The 24922-nt window shown below is 35.8% G+C and overlaps 1 protein-coding gene across 9 annotated transcripts in view; it reads left to right on the top strand.

Moving 5' to 3' along the window:
• Nucleotides 1-24922, top strand: part of LOC143894148 (uncharacterized) — a 126270-nt gene that overhangs the window by 11595 nt on the left and 89753 nt on the right. Inside the window, exon 2 of one of the 9 annotated variants that reach the window (XM_077400257.1) lies at nucleotides 22987-23027. The exons of the other annotated variants lie outside the window; for them this stretch is intronic. Coding sequence (XP_077256383.1) covers nucleotides 23001-23027 — 27 coding nt within the window. The 5' untranslated portion in view covers nucleotides 22987-23000. The remainder of the gene's footprint in view (nucleotides 1-22986; nucleotides 23028-24922) is intronic. 9 annotated transcript variants of the gene reach the window in all.

Here is a 24922-nt window from a genome sequence, read left to right as displayed (position 1 = left end):
ATAAAGTGTTATTGATGGATTTGTTTTCCTTCTTCTTAGGGACTTTTCCATACTTAACCGTTAAGAATTGATCTAAAAATTATATCGATTTTAAACCCAATTGATTCCGTAATTGTTACACTTGATCACTCTATGATTTATCATTTACCCTAATAAATATCTGAGTAAACTTTAATTTTGACAAATTATATATAAAGAACGTTATATGTAAGCGCATGTCGGGAATGACGAGAACATATTAGCTCGCCCCGAGGGTGTATATCGTGCAAAATGCGTCTTTCATCTTCCGTGAAGTTTGTAAAAGTATGACGAATATACGTTACGTAACGGACGCGTACTAGGAATGCACGATATTTTCTACATGCACTTTTCGGGAAACCAATGCAATTCGTGGCCATTGTGCGGCAAATAAGTTTGCATTATTTATGAATAAACTCAAAATGAATCGAGTTGTTGAGAATTTCAGATACATTGAGTAACGGATCGACATTGAAAATTAACGATATAGGAAACATGCAACGCGCGCGTATACATATATATATTTTTTTAAACGTGTCGATTAGTTAATTGAAATATGTTAGAAATTCTCCATCCGGAGCAACATTTTATTACACTTGAGTGCGAATATAACATTTCATGTTTACGTTTTAATTAAAGAGCTTTGTCGCGCGTTTAGCACGATTCTGTCACTCGCCAGACCAATTTCGTCGGATATCGGACAAACTTCGGCTAATCGATTTGCTCGAGGACGGTCAATTGCACGTTATTTCCACGAATTATTTCTTATTTTACATCGGCGCGACGTTTAATTGTCAGGTCGCGAGGTTATTATTTCGCGTCGTGCTTTTTTTTTGCTGAATCGCGAGGAGATTTTTTTCCTTCGAGAAGGACTGTGTTAAAAGTCGATATTACAAAGAATTCTCGTTTCTGGAATTTAAAAATTTCGAGATTCTACGCTGCGTATTAATGAAATTGTTGCGTAGCTTTTACGTAACATTTTTTCTGGGCCACAATACGAAAATTCATATATGATCTTGCCTTCTTCCGCGATAGTCGAACAGATTTTGCTCTTTTGTGAATATTAACATAATGTCGTATATATAATGCTAAATAATAACACATTTTTACCGTCAATAATAACGTCACCTATTTTCACATGATTTCTCTCTGCGTAGACCTCTATAGTATCGAAAACGAAAACTCTCTCTCTCTCTCTCTCTCTCTCTCTCTCTCTATTGCTGCGAAATATTTTTATTCTCGAATATATGTGTATACTTTTCGACGCGATAGATACACGATGTATCTACTTTGTAAACAGCGCCTCGCTATCTCCCAGCCCTTTGTTCGAGAGCAAAATTTTGCTTCGTTGACCAATATTATTTATTGCACACGGCAAACACCGAATGCCGTCGGGATGGACGAAAGTTGTCGGACGTCCTATGGGTACAATATCGCGCTTTATGGCGCGACATAACGCTTGTTTGAGTTCTACCGGAATAAGTCTGTGTACATACGAAGAGCGAGCTATCGCGAAAATTTCTTAATACCGCGGTGCGCGCCGCGCCGTGGCGACGCATTTATTGGGTCGCGTGCCGTTGGGACTTGTATCCAAGTGTCGTTCCCGAGCACGATAACACGTCTCCGGGGATCTTGTCGGAATTTTTACCCCGTTGCGACATGGTACTTTTTTTATTTCAACTTCCTCGCTGTACCTTATCGTCGCGCAGTTTGTTGAAATTCTCCCGTATTAGCGATTCAGTTGCATAATCGCGTGGCAAAATCGAGCCATCGAAAACGCACATGCATTTCAAAATGCACGTGAATCCGAAAATTAGGATTTTTCTAGTTAGGGAAATTTTATCGGAATAATGGAATAAAATGGAGAAATATTTGTTTCACATAAAGATATGAGAAAGTCTGTGGAAGAAAAACTGAGGTTTTTCTCGCACCGGTAATATCGTTATAAATTATTTAGCCTCTGCAGAGTTAAAATAAGAAATTTCGATCGTTTTGCGAGATATATTCGAAGAAAACAATCTTTTTACTGGGATTGTAGCAAACAGTGCATACCATGCGATTTTGTAACGAGCAATCCAACCAGACATATTTCCCGCAAAAATTGTCATTCTGGAGGGGTTTACTTATTTTGTTGGAAACAGTTGTCGCATAAAACTGCCTGGGGAGAGAAAGCGAGTAATATTGTCCTACGGAAATCAACAAACAAGCGTAACAGCTATGTCGATGTGTAATGCGACAGGAGGCGTGTTTGTTTGCGCGGACACGCGCGGTTTGCTCGTTGCGCAATGTGCATGCTTACACCTTGCTTCAATCCAAGAGAATACAATATTATATCCTAGCAAAATAACATACATTTTACATATATGGTATTTTATCACGCGTCACACGGAAAAGGTATTTTTCCTTTCCGTGCTCCTTTACGTGCGTGAATGAAAATATAAATCAGAAAGTGTGTTGTTAAAAAATATGTACGTAATATACGTATATAATAGTATACCAGATATAAAAAGCTGTAAAAAGTGAGCCGGTCACATGACAGCTGTCTACGATAAATCGATGGACGTCAACGTCCCCGTTACACAAAAAAGTGCTTACGCCTAGATTTGATGTTTCTATATCGTTAATGGAGCGGTCTGCGAGTGTGCCAGTAGACTTTCGCACAAGGAGGGAACGTCGGTTGGCCGACAACTGGAAATGACATGATTCGGGACGGGGGTAGGAAAAGGCACTCCGATTAGCTTGCTATGCCGCCAAACACTCTGTCAGAACTCGCGCGGAGTAGAATTCCCATTTCGGGTGCTCGATGCCTCACGGCGCGGGATGCCAGCGGATCTACGCTCGAGTAGCCTGATATTGAGCGATAAAACGCCAAAACGAATAATTGTATGAAAGTTATAGCATTGCCCACCGAAAAATACTAACTTGGATAGAACAAACATGATAGTTTGGTTTGATTTTAGTCCGCGTGACTTGTCTCGAGACATTTTGTGTGTAAGAGGCAATAATAGAATTAAACACGGTTAAAAACGAAATAAGAATTTTGTATCTCTGACAGAATTTGATTTTTGCGAGTCGTAATGTTGTTTGCGCGAACGCTTTCATTAATTTCGTATTTTACCTTTGACACGTATATGAAGGCATGTTTACAACGAGCACGAAATAAAAACTTTTTTCGTCTATACTGCAGCCTGTTGTTGGTATATGTCGTATTTTGGAGTTGCAAAATTGAAAAACATCGATATTGGACTTATGTATGTGTGTAAACCAAACAACATTTAAAAGTTTCGTTATTGAGACTATGTATATATAAATTTTGCGCTAACACCCTTTGGACTAACAGCTTGGATGATATTCTCGTTTGGTAATTATTTAGTTAGTAATTATCTATCTGAATCTTGATCCCTCTGCTTCACTAGTTACACGAGTGAAGGATAAGCTGTGAGATAGCTATACATGGATTATCTCCACTTGCTCGTTGAAGCAGGATGATAATCATTACATATTTACCTTATATAAGGCATGACAGATAGGGCTTTCTCTCTGATGTATCAGCGAGCCGAGTACTTAGGGACAGCATACCGACTCTTGCAAAATTTGATTCTACCGTTCTATCAATTTGTTCGTTGTTTTCGTAGTGTCACCGTGTGACTAGGGAATTATAAGGTCTACATTATGTAGCAACGACTTTTTGCGCGGATCAAAGAGGCGTGGAAATCGAATCGAGCAAGAAAAATCTTATTCCATTTTCTCGGCGTTATTTTTTTCACGTAAAATCACGTTTTTTTCTCCGTCGTATCATTAATAACGATCCGTTCTCTCTCTCTCTTTCTGTACATGAAGGAATTATATATTCTTGACTGCGACGTTCTTTCACGCGGAGGAAATATCGAGCGCGTAGATTATCAGTCTCCGGGGACAGGAGCCGTTATTTTTTTTCTCTTAAGTGCGTGTCAAATGGTACCTGTGGCGCTGGAGGGAGGATCGGGAAAAGGGGTGAAGCGAGAGCAATGGCTCGTATCAGGAGTGACCGAGCGAGTTGAGGAATTTCCTGGGAAGTGTAAAGAAAGGCGGCACCCTCTCGAAGTCGGCTGATGATGGGAAACGACGAAGAATAAAGGGGGGAAAACTAGGCTAGGCGGCGGCGGCGGCGTCGCGACGCGTTGCTGTCTCGAAAGAAGAATCGCGAAGTCGCTCGAGCGTAGGACCGCCACGACGTTGCACATGGCAACTCCCAAGGAAGATCAATATCCCCACCAATCGTATTTCTCTCTTGACTACGGCATACTGTCTCTCTATGGCCGCGCAATATAGTCAACTTTCCTTTCCTCACTACTCTCGATCGTCTACCGTTTTTCTCTAACCATTCCCTTTGCTCACACCCGCCCTAACGCGAAGAGACGCGCGAGCTGCTTTTTTCATGAGCCTTCTCTCTTATATGCGTGTTTTCCCTAAATGTGGGGAAACGAAAGGGATGCTGGGTCGCGATTGATCCCCCAGTATCTCTTTTGGCCAATGTCCGAGTATGATACTCGGATTAAAGACTTAAGAAACGATATATCACATTATGATTCTTATTATTGTTACTGATGTTTTACATTATTTTAGATTTTATTGGCATGCGAAATCTGCGCGTTTTATTTTATGGGACTTTTATTTGCGTTATCGAAATGACATTTCTGTTAGTAAGTCGAATACGTGGCGTTCCAGAGTCAAAAAACTAGTTGTAAATAACGTGTACGCTGGTGAAAAGTGTCAAAGAGAAATGCCGTTTGCAGTTACGAAACTGAGTTGTTCGGGGACAGGTGTATTGAATTAAATCGTTTAGGTGGAACACGTGGTTACATGAGAGTCCACGTCCCTGCAACGTCCCGCATGCATGTCAGCTGCACAAATATTGGCTTTGCGACGACGAAGCATTTAATTTTTAATCGGTAGACGCTCCATACAGTATCGAGTATCTCGAGACCAGGTTAACGTTCCTTGATGCCTTAGATATCATTTTAAAAAGATTTTTAATCCGTACGTTTTGATATACAACGTGACTAACTTCGACACAATTTTTCATTTCCATTTTTAATAAGATTTAATTTTATTATTAGATATATTATAAAGATGTCTCAAAAAGACTTAACGAGTTACACATTTTATATCTGATTGTAAGTTTAATTGAGAATTAATTATCTTTTAACAAAAGGAAATCTCAAGAAATTTGTTTTTTGTAAGTTTTCCATATTAAATATCTTGATAACAATTTTCAAATTACTAATTTGTAATTTAAAAATATATAATCTATTTAAAACCAAATAATAAATTCTTATTATTTGTTGACATTTTTAAAGCTTAGTTTTCAAAAAAAACTTATTTTTTTGGTCAGTTATAAAAAAAAAATTACTGGTTCCTCGATAATCTTATTCGAGAAAAATTGATCTGAAGTTAATACAAAATTTGTGGATAAACAATGAAGTTGATAGTTTGGTATATCCTGCACGGAAAATAATGAATTGTTATTCTTCTCTTATATCAAAGTTTGCGTACAAACATCTGAAATTAAATATATAATATAATCTAGAACTTGATGCACGGTTCAACCTAAGTTTCGTTATTTGTTGCAATTAAAAAGAAACAAATAAAAAATTTTCTGATTTTATATATCATTGCGGCATTGAGATAAATGTGGAAGAGAACATTAAATTGTAATATAAAAGATGTTAAAACTATTAGATAATAATAAACCTGAAACAATTAGTCACAGAATCATATTAATGTTGATATCGCAATTCGTTCCTTCGTTCCTTCCGCTCTATTTTTATTTGACGCTACTATATAGAAAACTTTGAACTTTCGTATCACCCGAGTGGTAGAGTCTTGTTTTTCTCTGATATTTTCTTTAATCGCACGTGACTTTTCGATACGTACGGACGCGAATAGCGCGTATGCGTATCACGGAATCGATAAATGCTTAGGGTTATAAGACTTTGGCACGAAAACAGAACTATCAATCTCTCGTCTTTCTTAATTTCGCACGTGTCTCCAGACTCTCGGAAGGGGGACTCCTTTTCTTGATGGGTTTCACTCGTTCAGAACTCTATTATTAAGAACCTGGTATCCTCGCTCGGACACTCTCGGCTATCGACTTTCCTTCATCCTTCTGTGGACAATGGAAGGACCTCGATCTTTTCGAATAGAGATGCTCGCTATTTGTTCTTCCTGGACGGAAGAAGTCGCGCTGACAGTTCTAAAATATGCATTTACATTTGTTTTTAAAATAGTGCGGAGAGATTCCTCTTTTCAGGATCGCTTCTTGAAAATAGTCTTGAAAAGCCCGACATTTTCATCATTGCCATCTTTCTCTGCTAATATTTAGTTTAAGCTGTAAAGAGAAAATATTTCTTACAATAAGAGAAATAGTTTAAAATACCAGCTTACGCTTGCTATTAAATGACACAATCTCTAATAAATTTACTTATTATTAGATTAAATAAATGTATTTATTTTTTGGCTAGTTATCTTGTCACTTTTAGGGTGACTCCGATCTGGAACGGCTGGTAAATTTACGTATGACTCTGTAAAGAAGTTTGTAAATAGCACGGTAAAATCGAAACGAGTAGAAAACTGCATGTAAATTACAGTTAGCCTTGCAACGAGATAGCATTCGGTTGTCTGTTTGATCTCCGTTCGTCCATTTCTATAAAGTTTCTCGCAAACGCGTCTCGTGTTTCCGTTCTATCGACTTGGCGCTTCTATTCCGTTGAGAATTGTTCGTTGGTTGTTCGTCGTTCTTATTTCAATTCACTAATGTTGAAAAGTCGAACTTCTTTCGAGTCTAAGCACTTTTCATTTGCTGGTCTCTCGCACGATACCGAAAAGGAAGTGCAAAAAAACACTCCGAAAATCTTTGCATGAAGTGAAAAAAATGCACGAGAGCGCACATTTTAATAAATTGCGTTCTATGCCATACGATTAGATTTTATGTTTCTTATTAAAGAAAAAAATTATTAATAAGTATGACAATTGTGTTTTGACATAAACGTTCATGTCTTATAATAATAAGCAGCCAGTTTGAAGTAACTGATAAAATCGGATTGTGCATGGAATTGGATTTTGGTTATAAATTCGCGATATAACATTCGCAGAGTGCTCTCGATGTGTGTTCGTCATGCGAGAAGAACGACGCGTGTTGTTTTTGTTCACAAACCATAAATCTCGATCGTACCTTTTATTTCGGATCGGGATCTGGACTAAACGAAGACCGGAGGCTTTATTGTTGCGGCAACTGTGCATGGCACGCGAACATCTCTGGTACAAATAGGGCGTTTAATGGCCGAGTGAAAAAGAAGACGCGCGATCGAACGAGGCTTTATTGTGTGAAAAAGAACCTGTGTTAATATCGCATTACGCAATCATGATTTATGATGGTGCGAAATTAATGAGCGTTCTTGAGTCAGCTTTTTGCGACAGTTTCGTAAACGCAACCCGTTTTCCTGCCGTTTTTTCCCCATTTTGATATCACACGCATATCTTTTCAGGGAATCGCGAAATTATTTTTATTTTTGTATATTTATTTTTATTTCGTATAGAGCGCCATATACGCTCTCATTTGTCAATATAAAAAATCGACTTGCGTTAGATAATAAAAAATATAAGATTTTTATCAACGACATTACTATTCTCTCTTCGACGTTGCGGATTTAATTCGTTACCCGAGCAGCTCTATAGATGCATTCTGTTTTTTCCTTTTCCACGGTGAAACACGTATAACTTCGGACAGCTGTATGTGCATGCGTGCATGGGATTGCGAATTTTATTAATTAAAACGAACTTTATATCGCTGCTGCATAAGTCCACGCAAAGAATTGGGCGGAATTATACGTGAATACAATACTTTCTCAAGAACACGAACTGTACATTTTGTAAAATTAAGGAGTGAGAATGAATTCTCGTGATTGGGATAATTTATCAGAAAATTAGCGATTATTAGAAAGAGAGAACTCTTTCGGTTTATTAGAAGATTATAAGAAATTATACAATGTGTTGCAAATTTTATTCATAAATATTAATAGAATTAAGGATAGAAAAAAATTTAAATTGATTTAAACGTGATCTGTGTGTAACATTGACAGATTTTAATTCACAAAAAGTTAAGATTGATTACTTTTCTTCGATATTCGACAATAAATATTCAACAATAAATATTGCCCGTAATTGATTATTTTTTGTTATTTTTTCTTCGATTGTTTTTTTACATAATCAGTCGACATCATTCGGGTTCCGTCCTCGATCGAGCAGTTAGACGCGAATTAAAGGGGAAAAAGTGAATTACTGAACGCACGCGTGACAGCTGCGAAATTAAGTTCTTTCACTCTGAAAAATCCCGACATATCTGGCAAGCGCTCTCCGCGAACGGAGAGGGGTGTGCGCTACCGGGGGAATAATAAATTGCTTGCGGGGAGGGTTGTCGCAAACCCCCCATCGTATCTCCTTTTGCTCGTTACAGGATGTAGGTTCGTAACAGGCATATTAGATACGAAGCGCGCCGCTATTATTTGCATCTTCTTGTAGGACGCAGACGGGCATTTACATACTTCGTATGCGCAAAAGCGTCGTATCCTTAGTAGGATGTAAATTCCCCGATACATCGTGAGCGTGCTTCTCCTAGCAACGGAGACGGCGCTTTTGTCATTGTTTTTCGCGTGTCCGCTAAGTCTCGGGCGTACGAGACTCATCGTGGCTTAAAAGCATCACGGGCGATTCTGCAACGTCGGTCAGGAACAACGGTGTTCTTTACACTTTTGAGAAAAAAGAAAGCCGACCGAGCTGAAGTGATCCTTATAGAATCGTCTTAAATACTACCCTATATAGCCGAGTCTGGATTTCCGTTTGTTGAAATCGCTTATATTCCTCTCATATATGCAGTTACGTAGCGGGACCTGTTCTTTTATTAACAGCCACTTATTCATCCCTATATTCTTCATAGTTTTCATGGAAACACGCATACTTATTTTATATAGTCATTTTTATTGTCGTAAATTCTTACATTTCTTTATAGCTACCTACGCCCTATATATCGTAGCACGAATAGTCATCAGATATTAATCGGATTTATTTTCTAAAATAAAGTATAATACTTCTTGGTGAGCATGTTCTATATACGCATAATGCTATATCCATTATTTTTAATTAATACCATAGCTAAATATAAAACACAGTAAAAGAATTATCGGAGCATATACGCATATATGTTACATTTAAATCGACCCATCGTATTCCTTGATATTTGACATGTTTATTCGTAGTCGAGCATTCGATATACATTTATCTATGCATTAGAGCACGTATTACGCGGGTAAGGTAAATGTACCAATGCCTGGACACGTACCTGTGTCTGGACATTTTTATCATTTTAGTTCTTAAGTAAGTTATAACGCGAATTAAAATCAATAAGGTAAAAGTATTTTTCTTGCATTATATTTTTATCTTTGATTTTAATTCCCGTTATATTTATTTAAAAACTAAAATGATAAAGGTGTCCAGATATAGGTCTTAAGTGTCCCGGCATTGGTACATTTACTAATTTACATTTACTCGATTTGCATCATTCCCAAAAAATTGGACAGAGCTGATGCGACACGTTGCTCACGGTGATAAGTGCAATTACCGGGGATAAAATATTTTCGTTTTCCATTAACCGCCGAGCGCGCGCGCGCGCGATTGCGAGTAAAATTGCGCCGACGTCGACAGTTAGTCGTAAAAATCCGTATGCGGCCAGGAACGCTCTCTAAACCACTTCCATATGTCGACGATCTTCTGATGGAGAACGACGCTTGGTAGAAAATGCGCTCGTTAAATTGGGTCGCGTAAACTTCGCGAATTAACACGGACAATTTACCTCACAAATTTTGGTCCCAGATTGTTGCGCGGCCTGTAAGCATTTTACCAAATTAAAAGGTTGCGCATGCTATTATACGTACGTGATTCTCGCGCCAAGTGCATTACAACTTACAACTTCGTAAAAGAGCTAGGTCGTATTTTACGTTTCTCGTGCTTTAAAAACGGAAATCAATTTGACAGAATTTTAATTTGAGGATTCCTTCGCCAATAATTCTACTAAAAAGTTAACGTTAATTATGCATGTCACGAAGACAGCGAATTTCAATTACCGTTAATTCAATTAAATCTCGTTAGCGATAAAGTAATTTTTAATTATTCAATTAACAACGGAACTTAAAGATGATAGAAATCGAAAAAGCAGACCTGTAATAGCCTTATCACATTTTATCTTAGCTTTTTGTTCTCTCTTTTCACAATTCTTAATATAAAAATACGCGTATTTTCTTCAAGTCTTTCAATCTGATTTCCAGATATTATTTTATTCGAGCGGAATAATCTTAAAATAGAGACGGGAGACTTTCATAAAATATTTTTGTACAAATGGATAAGACATTTCTTGTTCGTCGAGGCAAATTTTAACTGTGCGTCGTAAACAGCGACACGCGACCCGCGAGTGCAAAACACTGTCTTTCTCGTTGATGTGTATTCGTATCTTCTTCGGTTTACCCACTCCAGCGTATCGATCGCGGCGTTGCGTCGTCGTCGTCGTACACGCCGCGGAAGCCAACATGAGTATGATTTGTTTCAAAATTACTCTCCTGTTTCATAACGGCACTAGCTTGCAACGCATTTACATCTCCGTCGACGGTTCTCCACTGGATGAAGCACGTAAATGGAAATACCTGAATATTTGCTTATACGTACGAAAGGTTCTTGAACGAGGAAAAAACGTTGCAAAACATCTGATCGTTATAGCCAAACACGCCAACGTGACCGCGGAAAACAGCTTAAGTAATTTTTTGCTTTTCCACAAACTTTATGCTTTTTTTATTAAAAATTATTCTTTTAATAATTATATATATAGTAAAAATACAGTGTTTATAGATATATTTAGATATAAAGATAAAATTCTGTTAGAATATATAAAACTCGTTTGAGATTAACTGAAGAATGTTATTCTATTTGCCATATTGAATATAATTTATGCGGAAACAGTTTTCGTTTTTAACTGCTGTATATTAAAATATAATTGGCGTGTCAATATTTTCGCGTTGAAAAGGAAAAGAGAAAAAAAAAACGGCTAAGAAACTTGTCATCGCAATTTTGTCTGTTTATCTTGAAACATTTTGTAGAGATAAGTACGTACGTCGGGTCGAGGGCAGCTTAAAATAAAACGAGGCACTATTCTCGGCAAAGCGACAGTACCGCGGAGAATTAATTATTGCACCACAGCGCACTGCGCTATTTTCTGTTATATAACGAGAGAGGATGCTTTTCATCTATGTTTCGTCGGATGCTCCGAAGATATGTACACTAAAACATTGTGCTAAAGGAGTCGCTATTTATTATCACTTATTTGCCACCTCGTTGCTCATGATGGCATCAAAAAATTAAAAATATAGGACGAAGTTCTATAATAACGCGACAAAATCGCGATAACGATGAATTCTGACGACAATGTTCGGCGAGAGATCTCTGTACCGCGCGTAGCAGATGTTTCCCTTTAAAAGAAACAATACATTTCGTGAAAATTAAATAAGGAGAATTTTCAGACCGTGTCGAGGGAAGACCGATGGTGAATTTTAACACTGAATTACAATGTAGCGTTCCGCAGCCCAGGCTGCTGTGAACGTTTAACGAGGTACAATCACGAGCGCAAACACAGTGGTGTGGACGGAGAGATATATGTATTTACATACTCCGTTTATTTAGCTTGACACCGCTCGAGAGACAAAGTGGTCACCTGTCGTCATAAGTATATGTGTCGGCTTCATACCGGCTAAATGGAAAATGAGTGTAATCCGCGCCGCGGTGTGTCCAAATGCGCTTTCTTACGTGACGCGGAAATTTCCGTTTCTGCGGGAAATAATGAACCGTTTCCTATAGACCGAAGCTGCAGCAGAGCTAATTACTCAGCTGGCCAGATAAGAACGAACGTTTCTCCACTCCCTCCGCCTTCAGACGTGAGCGTAAGGTAGTTACAGGTCTGCTGATGCGGTTGACTTTATTCCTGAGCTTGAAGGCGTCATAAAAGGCGTGGTTGAGAATTGCATCGCTGTAACTTCGCGACATTAAAAGCACGATAATGAAACAGCTTTTCAATGTTTTTTAAGCCGAAACATTATTTATAAGATTCTGCGGTTAAAACTTATGCGTGTATCGTATGATATTATATAATTTTTTTTTAAATATATAATCTATAAATAAATTAACAAAGTTATACAAAGAGACCTTTTAGAAGGTTCTGAATTTAACATTGGCGGTGTCCTCGAATTAAATATTTCTAATATGTCCTAAAAATGTAATAAAATGCTTATCGAAGCCAAGATTTATGAAATAATCTTTAGACATTTAATGACTCTATAATCTCTGTTACTACTGCACCGCGAAATTACTTCCGTTGGTGCAATTTTTCGACATTTTACGATATCGCGCGTTAAAACCATCATCGTAAGTACAGGTTAAAAATGCAAATTAGCTGCAAATTAAGTCAGACAGTTATTACCAGAGTCGTTATATTTTTTTTTCAATATAAATGTTGACCTCTTGGAAAGGATAGCGGTTATAACATTTAATTAGCCGAGGTCGATTTTCGGACTTCAATTTTTTAGCCAATTTTTTAGCGAGGATCCATAGTTTGGACAAGTAATCGATTGATGAAAAGACCAGTCGAGGGCGCTTGGCGAACGTAAAATTCCTCCTAATTGCGTATCCCGCAGTGACGGGCCAGCGACAATTTCCGTTTTATAACTGCGCTCGTCGAACATTTGACGCATCTCGTAACAGCGTGTGTGACGTGATTGGTTCTCGTCAGATTTATCAACCGCCGGGGAGCCCTAGCCAGAGACGACAGATTTTCGAAGTCAAATCCTTTATTTGTCTGCCTCGTGAACCGCACTGACGCGCCGTCGAAAGCTGCCGTCATAGTTTCGGTCTTTTGATTTATTTAACCCTCAAACCTCAAGCCTAACCAACATCTTTTATCTCTCTTGATACGTTTTCTTTCTTTATTCTTTGAAACAATATAAAAATAATTACAAGTACCATATTAAAAATATTAGAATTACAATACTAAAAATATATAGTATATAGATATAGAGAATAGGAAAAAAATACAGAATATAGAAATAATTTTATTTATAATTTAATTTACGGTGCGAGATAGTGGAAATACACATTAATATAAATTTTGAATCACAAAGTCCCATTGAATATCGGATTGATGTCTTGTTTCAAAAGTTGAACGATTTACGGCATATCATTACTATTAGTTTGTGATTAATATAGCAGCGAAGTTAGCTGTTACACTTTTTACCGGTAGTGCAATGTACTTAATTGAGTAGAAGCTCGTTATCGAGTATCCAAGGAATAACCGGATTTTGTGCAAATGATATATACTTATTGTTACTTATATTCTTTTAGTCATGCTTGGTTACGTACAATATATGTATATCCTGATCGAGATCTACTTGATAATCCCGTAACGCGCGCTTATCAACGATATTTTGCTCTGGGAAAGGCATTTTCTCCGGGATACGTATAATGTTGCTTCCGCTGATAGAACCGTATCGAGAATATAATTCCTAAACAGGTCAAGATTGATGCATCGATAGAACAGATTTTGTCCATTTTATCCTCCCTTCGGGAACTACCGTATAAGAAGGTCTCGACGGAATTCTAATAATTGATGACTAAGCCGAACCATTTCGCCTAGCGAACTTACGCGAGGTAGAGAGCATCGATTTTGGATTTAATATTCGCATGCGAGTACGTTAAGAACAGCATCTCTTCAAATTTTTCCTATATACAAACTCTCGTCGATTTCACGCAAGTTTGAATTATTGAATAAGATTCAATTAGATATAATATTTTCAAATTCGTAATTTACTAATTAAGATAATAATGTGTAGTATATCATGTTAGTAATATACAAGCTCGATTATTTTGAGTTTTATTTTATGCGTAAACGCGAACTTTATTTTCCGTATCTACTTACACGCGCACGTATATCGATCAAAGTAAATTTGCAAAAAAAACATTCTTTTTCAAATCTATCCTTCTGCGTAAAAAGAGATAAAAATGCTTTCATGAAAGGCGATATAAGTTAATGAACATGTGCGCATGAAAGCGAGCTTATACGGCGGCCTTCATTATAACAAAATAGTAGATTATATTATACCTGAAAAAAATTCTTTTCTCTTCCACGTGGGCCTTTAATTGCAATTTGAGATTAATTAATAAATAAAAGGAATAACTTGCTTGTAAACAATTATCGATATCGCCGTGCGCCCTCAAATGGATATTTTAAGGAAAAGTACTTCATTAATCTCAAGAACCTGTCTTTTGAACTCAGAGTAGCTCCAAAGTAGGGGCGGAGTGAAGAAAACGCGCGAGGGAGACGACGCGAAAGAGAAAGGAAGAAAGAACAGTTGGTCGCGCACGTAATCGCCTCATTAATCACTAGGGACATTTTAATTACAACACCGTATACGATGTGCCGGAGTGCCGGTTTCCGAATGTCGAATGCAACACGAGCGTAATTTTTTGCATGGCTCGCGCCATGGCAGCAATCGCGTAATCGAATCTAAACATAACGTTGTGAAATCACTTAAATTGCTTTTTTTACGGTTCGACAATTGCTCGTTACCGTGTAACGAGCAAACGCCGGCGGCCGTATATCTTCGCCGTCCTTTAAATTGTTACTTAAGCAAACAGCCCGATGACGCGCAAAGATTAGATGCAATGAGTGGCTTCGTATAGCGTTTCACATTTATGTATTGCATATTATATATTGCAATTATTACTTAATGGATTGTACGAGCGAGTATCGGTACAATATCGGTGTATATCGCCATTAATATTGCTATTAATATGATTAAAATGACCTCAATGGACATGCACATTATTATTAGAATTAATGAATTGGCGTCGCGACAATTATTCTAAATATAATGTTAGTTAATTGATGATTCAAGCAATACTACAATATGTTTTGTTAAATTAATTATGTAATCACGTGTATCTCATTAACCTGTCTGCATCGGAAAGCATGCAGTTCCGAAAAATTAGCTCAACAATCTTTCGATGGTGTTGATAGATTTCATCCAATCTGAAAAAGATTAATTTTAACAATAAAAAATTAGCCTTACTAAATAATTATAAAATTATTAGAATTGAGTTTTCCACAAATTTTGGTATTAATTAACTTTTTACTATTACTTTTCTGTTGTGCTGTAATAATTAATTACTCGTAACAGTACAGCGTTCTTATATTTCTCAATGATGCATATTCATGAGAATAAAACAAATTATAATCAAGTTTCTTGAAAATTCTAGAAACTTGAGAATTTTGTAGTTGTCGAGTCTTCCGAAAAAGATCCTCAATTGCACTTAAAACGCTTCGTGTTCGATATTTAACCAAACGAAGATTTGAAAGTTCCATTTTTCGTTTTTGCTGAAAATTCCGCATGGCAGCCAGGCTTGTCTGACTGAAGTCGGATTCGTTGAAGATTATACAACAGACGTGCTTACCAAAGGAAAACCAGAGACATAACCGATACGTTCATTTCTCACCTGTCCAATTTTGTCGGCTATTCATACCGACCCCGTGTTGGAGATCGAACGATTATGTCAGAGCAAACAGAACAGCGATACAAAAATGATTTGCTCATACATTTTAGAAGATAAATTTGCAAAATGCTTTCTCTAATATTACGATAAATATTTTATCTTGGTTCTTTCATTAAAAAAAAACGTTTTTGCGCGCGCGTATGTGTCATTTTAATTGCATTTACGTCCTCGATTAAATTTAGTCGAGCAAAAAATGTATTTCCATGAATTTGTAAGAAAAATACGCAATTTAAAAATTACACGCACTTCTTGTAATCAATTCGAAACAACTCTTCCTTCCGAAGTTAAAGGAGCTTTATATTGACTAATGCGTTAAATAATAATGTGGCGGAAGTGGAACGTTCCGTATACGTGATTCGGTTTTGGGAGTTTCATCTCGTAACTTTTCCAATAAAGAAGAGCGAAAAGTGAAACTTTCCACGTGTGTTTGCCGTGATTTCCCTCTCGAACCGACGAGATTTACTCGGGGACATCCATTCAGGAGTATGGAATAATCCATAAGACTTGCAACGTGTCGAAGGGCGATAAGCGCGAAAAAGCTTACCGTAACAATTGCCGCGATTTCTTAATAAATACGATTAGTTAGAACCGATGCCTTTACCTAGTTGGCATACGCGCGCGTAATACCGCTGCGCGAAACGTCCACTTTGAGGGTGAGAGCCAACTATACGTTAACTGTTTAAGTCTATTATGGTAAAAGTTCTCTCTCGTCCTCTGACTATACTCCCATGGCTCGCAGGTATAGGTGAACACGTGACGTTCACGTTTTGTGGAGACATAAGCTCGAGCAACTTTAATCATTCACTAAAATGGAAGTTTGCCCGTTAACCTCTGTTTGTTTTACGTATAATAGGATTACTTTCCTACTTTATATCCTAAAATGACGAAATGAAAGAATAATTTGTCATCAGTCTATTGTCGTGTGCGTTAAATTTTCTAATTAGCTGTGTGCAGTGCATGCCATATCTTTGTATCTGGTTGAAAATTTCTCTCTGAGTTCTACATTGTTCGAAGAGAACCGCACAATCCGTATTATTAATTAGATGGATATAACCGTTTATTATAACTGTTTCTTCGCGCTAATTAACTTTATCTTTGGATTAGCGAACCTCATCTACGTATCTTTTTGCGGCTTAGTATCAAAATTTGGAGAGAGATAAATTAGAACAATTGTTTCTCGAATGACTTTACTTTATCTTAACGTTTAATTGAAAACGAAAGGATTACAGAAATTACAAAATATAGTATAGTAGTGTTAAGTTTAGGATTCTAAAGTTTTCTTTCATATATAATATTTTTAATGCTTCGCGTAAGCATTGCACGTGTTTCTGTAATATTAACGTCGGCGCTGGATGTAAACTTAACTTATAATTATCATATAAAATCAGAACTTGCATGTACGAGTAGAAAAGAATATTCGTTTTCTTTTAAAGCTATTATTAATGCCTTAGATGTATCTTGCAACATCATTATCTAAATTTTATGAAAGTTTTGTCGAGAAAAACTCGTTGCTCCGAGGAGTTAAGAATATCTTCGCTTAGGTTGTCAGCAGCCCTGAATTCTGCCAATGTCGAGCGGGACGTGACCCAACCGTAATTTATCAGGTCATGTGAATGCAGGCATGATTGGAATTTTAGAACGCGGCAATTGCGGTTTTCGTTGCGGGAGAGAGAGAGAAAGAGAGAGAGAGAGAGAGAGAGAGAGAGAGAGAGAGAGAGAGAGAGAGAGAGAGAGAGAGAGATGGGGGGGGGGACTTTGCGCACTTCAGAATCATGCTGACCCTGCTGACTCACAGCAAAGCTATCGTTGTAGGATTTTGACCTGTTCCGTGCTGGGAATCGTCAGCAAGTTCTTCCTTCAAATTTGAAGGTTGCATTATTCACGAAGTATCTCCATGAAATAAATAACGTAATAATCCCGAATCTCGCACCGCGATGTCACTACGTTTAGCTTCGCGTTTTGAACGAAACTCGACGCTTCCACCTTGATTACGATTTCGAGCCGAGATTAGCTATTCGAGTGGCTGTTAAAGAGTCCGTTACTTTCACTCCTTATTGATCTCACAAAAGACGAGTATTAAAATCGAGTATTTTTTATTCAAAAAAAAAAAAAAAAAAAAATTTATTACTCGATCGAAGACGTTGACCTTGCAACGGTGAAAATTTTATCGAGTGTTTTGTACAGGATGCCTCGATCGAACTACACGGTACTTCATTTTCTGAGCCATTTGCAATTCGATGCGCGGTTCGCCGGCGCGGGCGCATGGAAGATTAAAACATAATTTTATCTTGTTATTGATTTTTACGATCGCAAACATGAGAATTTTAGAGTTTATTAAACCTAATTACGAGAAAGGTCCCGGCGCGACCGAGGAGACCCTTAGACACGCGCGGTGTTAGGTGGTTTCTATTCATTATTGTGTAGGCTACGGTCACTCGGTGGCGTAAGTGGAGATGTTGGATATACAGGCGCACGAGTACCTTTGTATTTGAGAACTGTATTCAGACTCCTATTCAACCCCGTTATACAATGGAGATCGGCGTAAAAATGTTACGGTAAAGTAAAGTCTCTCGAGACATCTAGCTTTGCATAGATCCCACTTTTATTCCATTATTTAGAGTCAGACTAAAAGAGAATTACCCAGAGGAGTCGTTCTTGAGCAAAGTGTACGACATTGACACTAGACGTTGATATTATAGACGCGTCCCTAAACTAAACTGAAGACACAAGAGAAAACACGGTGTTGTTGTCGAATTAGTTATTATTGAGAGAAATATGTATAATAAATATAATATAATAATAGACGTGTATAAGTATATCTCTTTCGTATCGTTTGTCTTTGTCTAAAAATCTATTTTTTTGCATAATTCCACGTAACTTTTCTCCATCAGTTTGTTTTATGCAATGTGTTGAGTAAACACTGAAATACTGATGGTGTCTTCGTATCTAAATATCGCTAAAATGTGCCTGTGACTTCGTTATCGGATAACGCTGCATTACGAGCGTAATGCAGTAGTGCAAAATGTTTCCAGACCATCTTTATGACTTACAGTTTGCACAGTTGTAATGCAGCGTCAAGTTATTAACTTGAACTCGTGTTTACGCGGCGGTTACGGTCAGATCTTCACGACTACTGCGGTACCCATGCGCGCCGCGGTATTAGGAAGACCCTTAATGTCATTGTCGAGCGTTTCCAAGTAGCGGGAGTTATACGACTCTACGTATACAAGGCGGTTCGACGTAAACACCCCGTCGTAAATTAGGGCATCGCCCGTCGGCCCTTTGGGAAATATCTCGATTCTCGGTACATTGCGACGGTTTAGAAGAAGAATGCCTGCTCTACTCGCCTCTTCTCGTCGAAAATATTTGCGCGACGTCATTCCGACGAACGGGAAAGGACACGATGCCTAGACTTTTTGGGAGGAGACGCGAGCGAGAAATTATTGGATTTTACTTGCTTTAAAAATATAGCAGAAACTGGCAGCGCTTAATCGATTAAAGATTATAGCCGCGACGTAAAGAACTTTAGTTAATTTACGAGTCTTTTAAATTCCTACAAAAAGTGTCAGTATGAAAACTTTAAGACCAATATTTATAGCTCTGCACAGTTTTTAATCTTTAATCGAGAGTCTGCATGTGGCAGCAATAGGAAAAAAAACTTTGCGATATTTTGTTCGGCACGAAAATATAATGTCTGACGCTATCGTGAAAAAATTGTCTCGAATTTCGAGAGTTTACACTGAAGTTTTTTAGAATAGTTTATTAGTTTTATGAAGATTTACCTTTAATTTGTCCTTAGTTTGTTGTGTATTATAAATGATGCCTGATCGCATTAGAAATTATTATAATAGGATTTTTCCATCGAATATAGAGAATTTTTACTGAAATGTCGTTTGGATTTGATACAATAATTGAATTGTGTAATAGAATTGCAAAAATTGCAATAAAGGATATATACAGACTGCATGACAAAGCAAATTTGAAAATATAAATATGCAAGAGATAATTCTATATATGTAAAAAAAAAAATATGTAAAAAAAATATTAAAGATATTAAATATATGAAGATATAAAAACTTTGTGAAAAAATAAAATTGCATAAATTTAGACATATATATATATATATATATATATATATATATATAGAGAGAGAGAGAGAGAGAGAGAGGAAAATGCTTTATTATGAGACAGGATCTTAATATGAGATATGTTAAGCTAAAAGGCCCTATAGGTCCCATCTGTTGAACCCATCATGAAAAAACCCCGCCATCTCATATTAGGATCCTATCTCATAATAGGGCGCTTCCCCCCCCCCTATATACAAATATATTAAATATATATATAAAAATTTTCTAAATTAAAATAAAAGTAATAATACATAAATACATGTAATAATAACAATACACTGTATAAAATAAATATAGCAATATTAAATAAAAAATCTAACAAATTAAAACGAACAATGAAAAACTTTCTCCTCCTACATCGATTGCACTTTATACTTATACAATGTATCCGCGAAGCAAAATTTGAATTAAAATTTTATCGAATTTAATTATCTAATAATTAACGAATTTAATAAGCTCGACAAACATTTATGATATAATAAAATTTGCGATTTTGACAGATTTCCGTATGTATATTTTTTTTACTTTACTTTATATTATTTCTTGCCGCATAAAAAATTGCACTCATGAGGCAAAATATACGATGTAATTTGTGAATTTATTTAAAAAATACTTATAACGAAAGATATATTAAACTTACAAGTTTTTTTAATAATGAAATTTACTGAATATTTATAAATTTATCTTAAAGTACATTTATATCGCAAAACGCGAAAATTATGTGAATTTTAATATAATATAGATTCAATTTATATTCGCGTTGCCTACGCAATATTTTTGCGATGGTTACCTCGCCTCGTTATATCTATGTGCAAAGACTGTTCTATATTTTCGTAATATTTCTGTCAAGTTTAATTTTTCGCTATTTCTTTGCGAATATTGTTTGACAAAAATTATTATGGAATGCCAAAATATGCATAAAACATCGGAATCTGCAGATTACAATGATTATTAGTCGAAATTACTAATTTAATAGGATACTGCGAGCTGAATAACAAAATAATAAAATTAATAATAATATTTTATAATTTGACACATCTATTAATAATAATAATAAAAAAAAATGTTTTATTTTGCATTTATGATTAAGAATTAAGAGCTTGTTTCTAAAGCATTTTAATTCCATATCTTTATAAAATAGAAAGTTGCAAAATTGTGAGAAATTTGAAGCTCTTGATAATCTTCACAAAAGAAGTTTTAAGACAGCTTTAAAGTAAACTATTTAATCTTTTGTGTGGAAATAAAATATTGATTGTAAAATTTGTTATTAAGCTTCGACTGTAAAAAATTCAATAGAGGTGTTCTAGGTGAAAACTTACTTTTTGATGGATTTTACAGAGTCCGAATCGGATCCTTTGATGTTGTATTTGTACTCATTCAATTTCACCATCCCACACAAGTTATATTTCACTATTTTTCACTTTATAGTTTTACAATTTACACCAATATATGAGATATATTTTCGCAATTTTTAACAAAAGATGGTACCTTTGTATAATTCTATTTTTTATTTAATAAAGTTTTATTTGATTTGAAAATATTTTTGTAATATTAAAATTAATTGTAATTATAATACATTAATATTAATTCTTAACATTTAATCGCCAAACAATTAATCGTAGCTCATCAAATAATTTTACTTGCTTACAGAAACTATATCGGTTGAAATATTCATTCCGAGATAGCGTAATTATGAAACATAATTATACGGTATACATTGTAGCACGTCATTAGGTATCGTTGAATCGAAGTAATATTGTCTTAATGCACAACGTAAGATATCGTTTCAACGAGACTGCACTAAAGAAATAGAATTATTAGGATTAAATCGTAATATTATAGTTTAATTAAGGGGTCATTTTACACGTTTCTACGTTGGGCATTGTTGGCGGTATAATATAAGCGTGTGGTGAACATTATTGTTAGTCATATTCGCTTGGCGTCGTGTCCACATATGGCGTGTTGACCTCCGCTTGACTTGGACCGAATGCGCGACATATCTTATAGTGACGCAAGTCTTATCCGCAAGCTCAACCGAGCTGAAATGAATAGATGAGCGTTCCTGTATGTGACCTTTATGTCGAGCCTCCTTGAATCACACAACGTGTCGAAAGAAGCGGGGTAAATGTAACATATATTCATAGCTAACACGTAACAATAAGTATGAGAATTATGAATAAATTATTAGTCTCTTCAATTCATTTCATTGTTCGATTTTAATTATTTAATACGTAAAAATTTCAATAATGATGGTTGAATAAAGAGCGGTTTATGAATCGATGTTTGATGAATTAAAAATTATCTAACAATTATGAATTTCTATAAGAATTTTGAAAGGACTGAGGAATAATTGGAAGTTCGCAAAGCAAGATTGCTCATCAAATAATAACCGAAGAATCAAGTAATAAACGATGAAGATCGATGTAACAGTGGCAAATTAGTTTAAAATTTTGTCTTGATTATAAGATATTATCACGTGTATTGAATACAGACTTTTATCATGAGTAAAGAATTTTATCAATTAATGCATTATCTGCAAATGTCAAAGCAATGAATAATTTGGCTCATCTAGATTTATATGTAGATACAAATGAGCCGATGCCTTTTAATGATAAAAAATGAAAGATCTTTTATAAACTTGATAAAAACATAGTATATTCTTACACTTACATCATTAATTATTTTATTAATTGATTGGTCGGTTATTGATTTTACAATTTCTGAAATTGTCTTTTTTTATATTGAAAACAAAAGAAGTGTTTGTGCAATTCTTTAAAAAGAGTTTATCAGTACATATTGCTTTTTTGCGAGGAGAATCAACTCTTTGACAATTACGCAACAATTAGTAATACTGACGTGTAACGAGTATAAAGTTTCTGTATTACGGTATTGGGTGATCAATCAGCCATATATCTATTTTCCTATTATTAACGAGTGATATCATCAATTGTGCAACTACTATCACTAAGTGCGTTATATTTATCATTGCCGAATACATTCCCGAAAAATATTTATTTCTTCAAATAGATAGTGACCCATTAATGTCATCATCTATATCAGAAGCGATTTGTATTAGTGTGATAAATATTTTTGATTCGGTTATGTGTGATACGTGCATTGTTCATCGAATTATGATACTCAGTTATGAATTCACGAATTTCAGGGGTGCAACCCATCATGCTGTTCTTCAAATGTTTCACTCCTGTAAGTACATATATCGTGTGCGAGTGAAGCGTTGAGAGCACGGCACGCAAACATGCTGTATATACATACTATCTGTATTGCACTTATAATTAAAAAGCAAATTTCTCTTCTTTGAAAGAAAAAAGAAAAATCTATGAAACGCACAAATGCATTGGCGTCTGCTTTCCGCCAAAATGCGGGTCAGTACACAGGCATTATGTACAGAATTGTCCTGCTTTTATCGTATTATCTTTCCGTTAAACAGTCGTCCAAGACTCTACTCTTTAGCAAATTTATTCGGCAGGGCTACTATTTATTTCGTTATCTCTTAATACTGGCATCTTTGTAATTCTGTTATTACCTCGGTATTTCAATTAAATTAGGATACCTTAAAAACGCTACGTCAACTACTCTTTTACCGTTCGCGAAAATACTGACGTTCGATCTTGACGAATAATCGGCGGGATGAGCTGACGCGATGCAAATCTTTAATTACTTTCGGTAGAAATGATAGAAACTTAGCTTATCGCTGTTCGCCAAGACTGAGCCGAACTGATGCCATTTAATTAGAGATTCGCGATGTGGAATGCCATTATCGTGTCTGCGTCAGTTGAGGAAGTGCTTCCTCAACCCGTATTCACGAGAACACTCCGGAATGCACAAACATTGTGACTGAGCTTGTCGTTCTGTTTACAAATTGCATCCGTGTACGTCACTGTACACGGATGTATTCCGTAATTCACGTGAAATACTCGATACTGTATATATAATAATGTATGTAGGAATAATATCTTATAAGAAACGTCCCCAAATCCGAACTGCACTGATAAATTGGATTTATCTTGCAATCTCGATCTATTTCCTAGAAGAACATTGAGGCGTTAAACGCCTGTACACTTAACGAGGGTAAAAATTTTTTGCGAATAAAACATTTCAGAGCAAACAATTTTGATAATTTTGACACAGGTTATAGGTTTTAATTTTATAAAATTTTAATTCGCGAGATTTAATTTGATATTTCTCTATTGGAATACGTAATGTTGGTAAATGGAAAATTGTGTGAAATAATATGACAATTGACGAACTTATTTCCATATTGTTAAATTCGTAAAATGGAGATTGTTGCAATGTGGAAAAGATTAAAAGAAAATTGCCTTTATTGCTGAAGCAAAATTGATTTCAAATTTGTCAAAGTAGCTATATAGTATTATAGCTTGAATCGCTTCAAGCATATATTTCAAAAAATATATTGCATTAAATAATTTACACGTTTTTATATATCTTAGGACAAGAATGTTTATCGAGAATTTAATTTTGGTAATTTTTTCAAGATCTCTTTCTAACGAGATTTTAATTTAAAAATGTTTCAGTTTTATTCGTATTTTAATTTTTATACATATGTATATATATATATGACACAGAGATGTGTTTGCAGTACTTTTTTGTGTCGATGGAAAAGAAGGAGGAAAATTATACGGAGGAGACGTTTTTGGGCTACGTCCGGAAATTAATCAAGGAACGAAATTACTTTCGCTCGTGAGGGGTCCGACATTCCATCTCGCGCGCGAGTATTAGCGCCTGACATACGATGGTGCTATACTACTTGTCTTGTTACTAACAAGCTGACGCACGTCGTGGGAAATGAGCCAGCTTCAAATTTAGACGTTTGAAAGCGTATAGTAGCTTCCTGATTTAGAAAAAATATATAATAAATTTTGATTGCTTCGAGAAATATTTTTCGAAACAGTTTTAAACGATGAAATCTTTTGATTTTTTTACAACAATCGAATTGCACTGTATAGTAAACTTTTCAAGGAGCTATACTCCTTAAGTATATCTCCTTAAGGAGAATATTACTTAATGCATTCTACGTTAGCTGTTATTCCGATAAAACGTAAACATTAAAAAGAAAGCAG

The sequence above is a fragment of the Temnothorax americanus genome, unplaced genomic scaffold (genome assembly GCF_048541705.1).
Source record: "Temnothorax americanus isolate GAGA-0224 unplaced genomic scaffold, ASM4854170v1 Scaffold13, whole genome shotgun sequence".
NCBI classification, from domain to species: domain Eukaryota; kingdom Metazoa; phylum Arthropoda; class Insecta; order Hymenoptera; family Formicidae; genus Temnothorax; species Temnothorax americanus.
Note: the sequence above shows the minus strand (reverse complement) of the source record. Positions and strands in the feature narration are given on the sequence as shown.